Consider the following 12620-nt stretch of genomic DNA (forward strand, 5'->3'; position numbering starts at 1 on the left):
CCTTCCTACTCTTTCCTTATCTTGGAGTATTTTGTTTTTGTTTTTGTTTTAACCCCTTTAACTCCCAACTAAGAGGACATGCCCTGCCAGTTGAGAACCATTTCTGTACCGAGCCACAATTATTGACTGCAATATGTCCCTATACTTTTGGCATGCTGTGGGGAAAGTAATAAACACATGAAGATCACTTCAATTTTTAAGGCATGGTTCAGTTTAGTGATGGCAAAAACGTCCTCTGATAAACCAACTTCACCAATTGGTTGTGGCTGCCTGAAACACAAGCTAAAAAAGATTTTAAGACTCTTTTTGTTCTCAAAACAGATGTAGTAATTAATAATGTTTGCTGAGGTAAAAGTGGGGGCTGCAGCCCATTTGGGGTAGATGCCATCTCGCCTTCTGGATGTCCAGACCAGCCCAATAAGCTCACTTAAGTACAAGATGACAGGCTCCTATAATAGCAAACACTTCAATCTACTTAAAGCAATGTAGCTTGGGAGGTGGTTTGGCACAATAAAGCGAACACGCACACTTAATCTGGGCCCTGCCAATGAAAGGTTCTTGAGTTCCCCAGGCCTGTTTCCTCATCTTAACACAGGCAAGGTGATCTCTGAGGTCTCTACCGAAAGGCCTAAGATTCCTCTTTTTTTTTTTTCCCCTTCCTTTTTCTGTTTTTGTGTTTTTTTTTTTTTTTAGGTTTTTTAACATTTATTCATTTTTGAGAGAGAGAGAGAGAGAGGGAGAGAGGGAGGGGCAGAGAGAGAGGTAGACACAGAATCTAAAGCAGGCTTCAGGCTCTGAGCTGTCAGCACAGAGCCTGATGTGGCGCTCCAACCCACGAACCACTAGATCATGACCTGAGCCGGAGTCAGACGCTCAACCGAGCCACCCAGGCACCCCTTCTGGTTAGTTTCTAAACCGTAAGAGTGGGAGTGTTTTGAACCTTATGTGTAAAGTCTCAGCAATTCATGAAAATCATAGCAATCAATTAAGGCTCATTTTCTAATTTTTGTATTTTAAGTGTAACTACAGGTCTTAATTTAATTGTGTAGGGTGCGCACTGCATTTTTTAGAGATAGTAACGACAGGTGGTAACTTAGCTTGACATTGTAAAGAAAACCTCCTCCTTCCCCCAGGACCTATGTTTACCACAACAATGTTTATACAGACTTACCTATAACTGAAATAACCCAAATATACAATAGCAGGGATTTAAATTATCATCATCCTGTTGATAGGCTACAACTATTGGAAATTACATACAAGAATATTTAATCACGTGGAAAAATATGGGAAGTCAAAGTATATTCAGGGTTTTATTCCTTAGTTATAAAAGCTGTGTGCACTTGAAAAGGGGGAAAAAAAAAGGTAAGAATGGTAATAGCGATTTTTCTGGGTTGTAGATTAACTTAGTATGTCCAAAACCCAAGTAAATGAATAAAGGGGTGTGTATCTCAAGTGTGGAGACCCAAGCAATCCTGGTACCCAAAATAGACGCATCCACGGGATGAAAGCTAAATCAAGTGTTCGCTGAATGGGCAGGATAGGCCACACAGATGGGGACACTTCAGAGATGGGGAGAGAGGTCAGAGGTGAGAAATTAGACAGGCCAGGTCCTCATTGTTAAGACTAACCCCAGCAACGTGAAGACAGGACAGCAAACAGTAGAGCAGAGGCTGGGGACAACAGGCAGGACTACTCAGGACTGAGATGAGCCTTGCTACCCAAAGCCACCTTTTAATGAGCTGCTTTTAGAGCGGCCTCTGATGTATATTGCTCACCAAGGTTTCAGGAGGTTGATCCTGTGAGTGCCACAAACAAGGTGCTCAATGCTTTTTCCATCTTTACGTCTACGTGAGATGGGGAGCATTTTTCCCACTTCATAAACGCAGACACAGGTTAGCTAAACTAGTAAAGGGATGATACACAAATCCAGGTCTAACAGACTTCAAAGCCTGCACAGGAGTCATGCCCTCTCACCACCCCCCCCATCCACACCCCCCCCCCCAGTATCTTTAATCCAATCTCCAAGCCTGACAGTAGGCTTACTGACCTTCTGGAAGTGGCCTGCACAGGCATATGGGAGCACTGAGGGCCAAAGGAATCCTCCTTGGGTCTGGAGAGTTAGTCATCAACCTTCTAAGCCAGGTCACAGAACAGTCTGGTGCCTTCCCCACTTCTCCCACAATGCCATCCTAATTAACAACTTCCAGTTATCAAAAGGTGCAGTATGTGCCTTAGAAAGGCACACAAATAATCAGCAATCCTTAATTCATAAGACAGTATACAACTAAGTAGCCAAACATAATATGTGTTAGCTGACTGAAAAAAAAAATTATAATTGCTTAGTTTTTACTTATTGGGTGATTTGATGACAAAATCATACGTCAAGTTCACAATTTGTAGGGCAGTCCATCTTCAAACAAAAAAGTGGCTTACAGTCTTAAATATTATTTCCTGTCATTTTAATGTGTTCTGGTTATAGAAGAGAATATACATCTGTGACTGTGATGAGGTCCATGAACTTTCAAATCACAACGGACACTGTTTTTGCCCCAACCTAAGGAGATAATTACAGGTAATGTGCAACGTGACTGCCCCTCCCTGAATCTTCTTAGTCCCACAGGAACATCAAACCTCCCAAAACATACAGAGGTCACCTAATCACCAAATTCACAAAGCAGTCTCTAAAGAAGTCAAGACAGGTAGAGTAAATGGTAAATCTTATCTACAAAATTGAAGTATCTAACTCATGGGTGAATCACCAAAACCCTCACACATTCTTTATCCCCATTTTGCTCGTAATTCTAGTATAGTTCCCACCTGGTTTTCATTCCTTAGCAAGTCAAAAGAAAAAAAAAGTTAGATAGGGTAAAGTATTAACGGGAACAGATAAGTAGTAACAAAGTAGCGGCTGCCAAGGGGGAAAAAAACTACAAAACGCAGGCAGAACTAGAAAGCAGCCATGTGTAATACTGTGGCCAAGCCACCTACCCTCTGGCTTTAACGGAACCATGAAGGAATCATCCTGTAATAACTGATGCCCTTAATGAGGATTCCAACTATCAAGGTTACATTGTATTCAGACAAATTTATGTAACGTAATAAAGTGCCTAATATACTTTAGAAATATTTCTATCCAAAATTAATTGCAATGCATTAATGTCCCAAAAGATAAGCTTTTGTTAGCACAGGTCTTGTAACCTGTGTTGTTCTTCAACGGTGCAGAATGAGCTACTTCTATAGAAGATGCAGAGACACAGAAACACAAGTAACTTTAATGATTTGTAGTAAATAAAAAAGCTGGAATCTATGATCAAAAAATGGAAACAGTTACAAGTGTATCTATACGGAAATCACAAGATTTAACAGCTTAACATCAACCAACTGCTGTCAAAATATATTTAAAGAAACCAAAGAAAAACTACAAAACAACTGCTTACTAGTGGTAGACACAGTAGAACGAAGGGAGAGGGAGGATAAACCCAGAAAATGACTGAAGGAGAGTGAGCGGCAACCATCAAAGTTGTTTCACAAACAGGGATTCAAATCAGAGGAACACACACAAACCTGTCTAGGAAATGTGACCAATGAGGCAATAGAAAGTGACTAAAAGTCAGTTATAAGTCAAAAATGACAACCCAAATCCCAGAGAGTCTTAAATTATGTAATCCAGACATTATCTAACCCCTCAGATTTGTTTGGTGCTATGGTGTTCATCATTCTCCATTAGGATGAAATGTGGGACAAACACATTACTGGTTGGAGAGCTTTTTCAGAGCCGATTCATCCTTGAAGGTCAGGGTCCACAGTTTATCACTGCATTTACATAATGTATTTCTTGATATGGAAAAGTAACATGTCAAAAGAGGAATTACAGTAAAATGTATTTTTAAATAATCCGCAGAATCTCACTTACAAATAAATGAACTTTAATAGGTTTATTAACTTCACACTCTCAGTATTCTCATCCAGGACTTAAACTGTTCTCTAGCCCACCAGGAACCAAACCTGGCCGGGCCCACAGTGTCTCCCTTCCTAGGTCTTTAATATTAGCACTAGATTCAATTTCTAGGGAGACTTACTCAAGAATTCTGCTTCTTAAAGAATATTTTTAAATGATCTCATTTACCTTGTCGATTCATTCACAAATGAGAACACTTCAATCAGAGGAACCTCCCCCAGGCCTCCCGTTCTCAGGTGGTGTCCTGTCCACTCTTCTCATCAAACCTTAACTGTCTTGGTATTAGAAGTAAGTCCTTCCCACTCCTACCCTTAGACTTACTGTTAGAGCCTTATGTATCACATGGACAAAAATCTGTTCTAAATCAAGTAATCCCCCACTTCTGCCTCCACAGCAATCTAAAGTGGAGAAAAAAAAAAAAAAACTTTACAAAAAAAGAAATTAAGACCTTCAAAAACAATTATTTTAGCATATACAGCAAGGTCTACCAGAGAAAGACTGGTTCCTAATTTGTTAATATTTGATTGACAATTTGCTAGTCTAGTAAGACCTTCTAAGCAATATTGATACTAAAATGTGTTAAAGAAAATGCTCTAAGTGTGTATATGTATTTATATATATGTATATATACATTCATATACTCTAAGTGTATCTATACATACATATACTGCAGAGAAACACAGTTACAAAGTGATAGCTAACAATAAGCAAGCATATACAATAAAAATATGTACCATAAGCCCAATGTTTTCACCACCAAAGAATAATGTTATGGTTTAAGTCATGATTTCTTGATGAATAGATAAAAAGGGATAAAAATGTAGGAACTGACATCCACGTACATTATAAGAAACTAAACACAACGTAAGATGACAATTGTAGACAGAAGAATTTAACACCTGTGGTGGTACATTGGGACCAGGTACTCTACTTTCATTACAATAAAGCCAGAATCAATTATTTGACAATATTCCTTGTTCACCAAAGGATGGGAAGTATTTTTGCTGGTGGCAGCAAGTGTGGATTTTTTTTCATCAAAGAACATTAAAAGGCTGAGATGATAATGATACTACTTGTATATTTAACCCATAGTTCTGAAACTCTCTCCTTAATCTTTAATAGCTGATAATCTGAATAAAAAGACATGATGAATCAAAACATACACCAGTTTTAAAAAGAAACATCCTTCAAAGCAATCTCAGCATCTAAATGGCAAACACAGAATGAATTCCTAATCTGGCATAAGTTTTTTTTTTTTTTTTTTTTTTTAATTCAAGGAAAAAACGTGCATGAATGAGTCTACCTATTTGTAAACATGTATATGATGAAAACAGTGCAATGGCTGGTTCTCACACTGTGTAAGTTCAATTTGAAACATTAATCCGGTGCGATATTTAGCTGTCAAGAGGGAGCAACTCAAAGGACATCACACAATCTATAAACCAGCTGGAAGGAGCCATCCAGACTTTGCCCTGCCGCACCCTCTCTGGGCGATGGTTAGACAGATCCTCATAGATGATATACTGCGTGCAGAAGCGCTGATCGGAGTCAGCTTTCGCATGGTACGCGACAGTATTGATGGTCTGAGTCACGTCGCTGTCCGGCTTGGGCTTTCTACTGAGAACCTGGCCCCCAGCTGCAGTGACAAGCTTAACAAGGTTGTCCTTTGGATGGTGTTTGAAGGCTCCCCCAAAATAGAAGTAGCAGCCATCAAACAGCTTTGGCAACTGAAATAACAAGAAAAAACTTGTTAAAAGCAGATGAAAACATTTAAAAACACTGCATAGGAATGAGGAAAATAAAGATAAATAGTCATGAGCAGTTAAGAAGCTGCCTCAAAGAAGTGCTGGGATAAGCTGCATTTCAAGTACACTATTGGGTCAGGAAAAAGACTTCGCTTTATAGATTTCCTATTTATGATTTCTTCCTTGAGTCACCATCTCAGGTAGTTTCCCCCCTTCAGATTTTAGGTGTGCTTCGCGTATGCGTGTGGGAATGAGTGTGTGCGGGTATGTATTTTAAAAAGCAAACAAACAGTGCTCATCACGCTTCTTTTAACAGAATGTTATTCATATTTGGTGGGACTTAAAGCCTCAAGAATTCCTAGGGTATCTGAAATGTGCTTCAGGGATCCTGGGCTACATTTAATAAAATTATAGGAGTAACATCATTTCTCTGGATCTTTATCCAGTTCTGCCCATCCTTACTCAGGTCTCTATATGTTACCAACCTCAGGTCTCCAGGACAGTCCTGGCGGGAGGGTGGCCTCCAGGGTTCCAGATACATATTCCTTGGGGTAGAGTATGTTATGATGCCATGGCTAGGGATCCAATTAGCTATGAAACAAATTTCTTTGTGTTCTATTGAATAAAGAAGTTTCACAGTTGCCTTCTGCGAAAATTCTTCTTTGTCATTTCTTTTTTTTTTTTTTTAATTTTTTTTTTTCAACGTTTATTTATTTTTGGGACAGAGAGAGACACAGCATGAACGGGGGAGGGGCAGAGAGAGAGGGAGACACAGAATCCGAAACAGGCTCCAGGCTCTGAGCCATCAGCCCAGAGCCCGACGCGGGGCTCGAACTCACGGACCGCGAGATCGTGACCTGGCTGAAGTCGGACGCTTAACCGACTGCGCCACCCAGGCGCCCCCGTCATTTCTAATATATATATGTACACAGGATAATGGAATAGCATCCATTAAACCTGCAGTATGTGGCAATAAAGACATATGGGAACTCAATCCAAGCAGCAGCCGTAAGTCTTCTTTCAAGTGACTTTCTGCATCTGAGACTTCTCCCCAGATTCTGAAAGGTTTATGGGAATGTTCAAGATGCCAACAATCCATTAACAGTATGAAATTATCACCTTCTGGATTTTACTGCTCATTGTGATCATCTCTCAGAATCCAGTGCTTGAAATAAGCACAATTAAAATTTTAATCAGTCACCTGTACTTGTTGAAAGGGCAAGAGAAGTTTTTCCTGATGGTGATGATATAAAGTTATAATAAGAACAATGAAAGTAGTAACAAAAGAAAAATACCAGCTGTTCTTTGTTGAGCCTGCTTCGCTGTGGTCCTTCAGGAATCTCATACTTTTCCTCCTGTTCACATGCTTTTCTTTGTAGACATGCTTTCACCCCTAACAAAAAAAAAAAAAAAAAGGATAAAAGGAAAATAAATATCAAGTGAGTATTTGTTTCTTACTGAAACAATTTACCTAGATGACTTTTCTTCTCCATCACTGTTTTAAGTATTGTTCTGAAACAGAAACAGACACCTTATTTATGTTAAAACAAAATATGATTAAAAATGTTTTCCACATAAAGAAAATATAAAAAAATCTTTCCTTCAGAGGACTGAACAATGAAGTAGTACTGAACACGAATTTTAGTTTCTTTTCTGAGAAACCTACATCAATACGCTGTTCACAGCAATTATACAAATCTAAATTTTTATTTATACCAATTACCAAAATGAAGGTGAATAAAAAGTCCCTCATGTAGTGCAACCCACAATGGTTTGAACCTGAGGGCCTACCAGCAGCACCTCTCATTTCCAGTCCTAGGTCTACCCTCCTGTTAGATTCTTCAGTGGGTCCACACACCTAGCTCAGCTGGCCACCCAGTAGGGACACTACAGTGCTTGTCCCAGAGCCTGGGACAGGTCTGGGATTTGACAGGTACACAATTGAAGTCTCCAGTCCACGGACGACTTGGAGAATATGCCAAATGCTTTAGAGATGTTTCAATAGAGATGATCCAAGATGCTGCTTTAATATATAAAAGTCGGAAGATTTTAACAACCGAATTCTCCATCTCTCCAAAAGCAGAGCTCTGTCAAGAGACTGAACTTTTTTCTTAACCTGGGACTATTAATAACGTATATTCAAATTCAACATTCAACTCTGGGATATCTATAATTCCCTATCATGTGATTATTAATTTGTTAGTTTTGCTTATGCTTTGGTGTGCCTTCTCCCAATGTTTTTAATACAAAATTCATATTTAGCCAAGTTTGTTATGATGAATTTCTGAATCTTATTATTCTCACTAACTTATCATAAATATAATGGTTCTATAAAAACTGTTGGGTTTCTGCATTGCATAAAATTGCATTTTAAAAATACTGTAATTTTTAATAATTGCCCACTGAGTAAAAAACTATCTTTCTAATGGAGCTAATATTAAAATATGTACTGTCTATTGAAAAGGAGTCTCAAAAATTTTGACTAGGTCAAAGTATCATACCAGAGACACTGCCAGTGTGCTTACATCATATACTGTTTCTATATTAAAAACCAACCTAAAAAACATTAGCAATCTAAATCGTGGACTTACCTTAAACTCATTATTTTACATGTGAATATTTTTTTTTACTTCTTATGTCTTCAGCATGAGCCACCCCCCCGCTTCCTAAACCTCCTTTCCTATAGCTCTGCAGAACATTCCTATCAGTATCTTTAGATGAACATGCCAGCATATAAAGTCAAGGACTGAATACTCCCATGGTAACTACTGTAACAAGTGAATGGCAAATGTCTAACTACAAGGATAGATAAATGGGCTGTGCCTATGCCGGCTGCTTACCCATTTTGCAAATTTATTTGGTTGATTATTTAAACTGTCAAAAAAGCCTTATTTATTACACTGGTATCTTTTGATCCTGGCACCGTGCTGGCATTAGTATCAATCAGCAGACACAAGAATGTCACAAACTGCCCAGAGCAGTCACAAACAGGGCAGCATGGCCGTTTCAGTGCTTCTGTAGTGGGAAGGTGCCCCAAATCATAAAACTTACAGCTTTATAGCAGATGCTCATACAGTTCTATAGGGTAAGACAGGAAAATCCATTGCTCTAATTAGTGAGTTGAATTAAGAATACATTCCTCTGATGTTCTCTTATTCTAAGCAACAATCTGCCAACTCTCTGTGCCACTTATATCAAGTTAAAGAAGAAAATAAAGCATTTTCCCCCTGAAAATTAAAGAATAGTGTCCAGGTCTTTAATAACATGTTTGAATGATGACTAAGTATTGTTAATTGCTGTCACAGCACAGAAAACATCAATTTTTGAAAGTCAGGAGTGACATCTAGTCCAAGGGTTGCAACTCGAGTGTCTCCGAGGGCCCTCAGATTAGGTAAATGTGTGAGGAACATCATGTTAAGTGGTAGGAAGCTGGGGAGACTGCAACCACTAGGAAATGTACAGGAAACTTGAAACTTGAATGGCTACATGGGACAGAGCTGGTCCACATAAGTCGTATCTGCTCTGGTCCTCAGGCTGCCAATTTGAAACTCTTGATGCTTTTGTCTAATCGACCTCTTCATTTCAGATAGAGACTGAAGTCTTAAGAGATTTAAGCAGTTTTCTCAGTGACACAATGGAGATGAGAACTCTGATATCTTCCAATTCCTAGAGCAGTTTTTTTAATCTTTTTTCTTCTTTAAGCTTTACTCTTTGTTTAAAAAAAAAAAAAAAAATGAAGCATCTAAGGAAATGCCAGGCATTTTCTACACCGATTTAAGGTATTGTACCTCTCTTACAATAAGTCATATAACCACTTAATAGATGACTAAGTAGGAGGATCCATATTTTTTAAGAAATTAGCAAAAAGTATAACAAATGGCAAAAAGTGCCAACTATCCTGGGGGAGGGGGTATGGGGCGAACAATGCATTTGGCTTTGTTTTCAGTGAATCAATGATTTTACTTAATCTGATGCCTAAGTTGCTACTCTTCTCGACATTTACAAAAATTACAAATTCGTATCAATTTTCTAGTGAACCTCTTTTGAGGTAAACCAAGATTTACTAAAAAAAAAAAGAAACTTTCAGCAATTTAAAGTGAGACATTAACATCATCAATGAAATGGAAGAATCTACCAGGCAAAATATGACCTAATTAACAAGTCAAAACAATGGATGGTATTTACAAATTTTTATTTATTCAATAAAAAGTTAAGCAAACTGCAGCAAAAATTCTTAAACCCATCTTCCATGTTAAACAAAGTATCAGAACTTTCATAACATCCACTGACATAAAATCATCCAAAATACAATATATATATATATTGTAATGCTTATTCTCTCTATATGTATGTCAAAATTTAAAAATAGACCACTTTCTGGGGCACATGGGTGGCTCAGTCGGTTGAGCGTCTGACTCTTGATTTCCGCTCTGGTCATGATCTCGCAGTTTGTGGGTTCTAGCCCTGTGTTGGTCTCTGTGCCGATATCGAGAAGCCTGCTTGGGATTCTCTCTCTCACTCTCTCTGCCCCTTCCCTGCTTGCTATCTATCTCAAAAATAATAAACATTAAAAAAATTTTAATAGGCCACTTTCCTCCAATTAAAAGATAGTTCTTAAAATTCAACCAAAAAATGTTTTATGTTTATACCATGTACTTGGCAAAGTCGTCATTATTCCACCATCCATCACTAAAATAGTTCAGCAGAAAGAACTTATCCTTTATCCTCTCTTTTGAAGAAATAAGCAGCATATACAAGACCACTTATTAGCTTTCTCAGCTAATAATTTCCAAACTGAAATAACTAGGTGAATAAGCTATGTTATTTATGTAAACACAGATTTCTACATATGCCGGAATGATAGACACTTTATAATGTGTCCAGCCACTATCCTTATAAAAAGTTTAGATCCTTTCTTCCTTTTCACATGTTCATTGTTTTGGGATTTTGACTGAAACTACCATTTTCAGAAATATAGGAATGAAGTACCGGTTTTATTAAAACTCAGAAATTCTTTTAGCCCAGATATATTCCTGATCATGTCTACCATTTCAGGTAAGCTTTCCTTTGGCCCCGATCGTATTACTTTTTTATATATGGGAAAGCAGCCCAATTCCCCAAGTGCTGCTTAACTCAAAGTCATTAACTCAGTCATTAAGGTAGCTCTGGCTACCTTAGTAAAGCCTGGAATCTTTGCATAGTAATGCAGCCTATGGATTCTGGGCTACAGTGGCATTAAGAGAAGCTTGTACTATACAGAAAAATATTCCTTCATTCTAAATCTCTAGTAACCACTCTTAACCTCCTACATCTCATAACATCACATATATCAATGAATGTGTATTTTCACAAACCGCTGATGATGTTTGTGAATCTATACTAAGCTTAATCAGCTTTATCTTAATCTAGTTTTAGAAGGGGGGAAAATCTAGTTTTACATCATGGAAATGGGAAGGAGTAGGAAAAAAGGGGTCCTTGAAACCACAGCTATACACAAATGATTACAGAATACAATGAAGATGGAATAAAGCTTTGACATGGAGGTCTGTTAAATGTCCAGAGGGGGAAACTACCCCTCCATGAAGGGCTATAGAATCTGCTCTTTTTCTTCAAAACCTAGAGCAGTAAATAAACCCTTATTTTAAAGAACTGCTATTTTTCTGGAGCTATCCATAGCTGAAATAGCACTGAAAATTTCAGAATTAAAGATCACTCTCAGCCAATATGTAATGTCCTAAAAAAATAAACAAATAAAATACAGAATCAAACATCATTCTATGTCAAAATTAAGTCCTAATAAATATGTCATTATATCCAAAGTGGACACTTATGGAACTCAAAATATTAGTAAAATAAATATTGAAGAATTTACCCTCTGACTCTATTAAAAATGAATATCCAAATTGTACAAACAAAATAATTTATTTTTCAAATGCTTTTCAATTGGGCTTTTTAAGCAAAGAGCCTGTGATATCACTAACCTTTAGAAAAAAGGAAATCATCACAGGAAACCTTACACAACTGTGACAAAAAAATGGAAAAACAACTTATGCTCTCCCTGCAATTTCTGAAAACCTGGGTGGCCAGTACAAGAAGAAATAAGTCCCATATTACAAAATGCCACAGAAAAGAGTGGAAGGGCAATGAAATGAAGGCTGAAAATATAAAATAAAAGCTCAGTGTTCCACTCAGGCCATCATCAACATCTAGACTTGGGATATCACAGGAACCACTACTGCAGATCATTAGGTTTTGTAATTCTACATAAATACCAGTTAACAACTGGCTATTTCTGGCTACTTTTTAGGCCAGTATTCTAACTACAAACATATTTATATATAAAAACAGATTTTTTCATGGGATAGTATGCTGAATTTATTTATTTTACTTAATGTATATTGAGAAGCAGGTCAAATTCTATCTTAAAAATGTATTATAGGCTGTATCATAAAATTTTCTTAGGCAAAATATGGGTATCAATTCTAAAACCCTGTATTATTCATAATATCAAAATAATTCCCTTTTTAGAGTTGTGGTTAAAGATCAAACTCAGTCTAATATCCAAAATCTCTTCTTAATAAAATAATTTAAAAATTCATACTTGGTATTCTTTTTTAGTCATATATTTAAAGTTTATGTATGTAGGAATTTCCTCTTTGATTGGCAGGACAATCACCATAACAAAATGTCCTTGGTAGTCTAGAGAACAGGTGTAAAAGATCTGGCATGTTAGACTACAGAAATATACACACAGGTTCTAATTTCCCTGATAAACACTGAAGCTCTTACCTATACAATTAATCTTTGGAAAGTTGAAAAAGAAGATATACTTTCTAATTGCTATTCAAATTTGAGAAGCTAAATTTCTTCCAGAGAGCATGGATTTCACCCAACCGACACACATTGTTTTCAAA

General features: G+C 37.3%; 1 protein-coding gene across 1 annotated transcript in view; it reads right to left on the reverse strand.

Annotated features, from left to right (window-relative positions):
- Nucleotides 1-3247: 3247 nt before the first annotated feature.
- The window catches only part of BARD1 (BRCA1 associated RING domain 1), an 83240-nt gene continuing 73867 nt past the window's right edge, over nt 3248-12620 (reverse strand). The window contains exons 10-11 of the mRNA XM_030326622.1: nt 7002-7099; nt 3248-5688 (exon numbers count right to left, since the gene is read on the reverse strand). Of these exons, the coding sequence (XP_030182482.1) occupies nt 5356-5688; nt 7002-7099 (431 nt within the window). The 3' untranslated portion in view covers nt 3248-5355. The remainder of the gene's footprint in view (nt 5689-7001; nt 7100-12620) is intronic.

The sequence above is a fragment of the Lynx canadensis genome, chromosome C1 (assembly GCF_007474595.2).
Source record: "Lynx canadensis isolate LIC74 chromosome C1, mLynCan4.pri.v2, whole genome shotgun sequence".
Lineage (NCBI taxonomy): Eukaryota > Metazoa > Chordata > Mammalia > Carnivora > Felidae > Lynx > Lynx canadensis.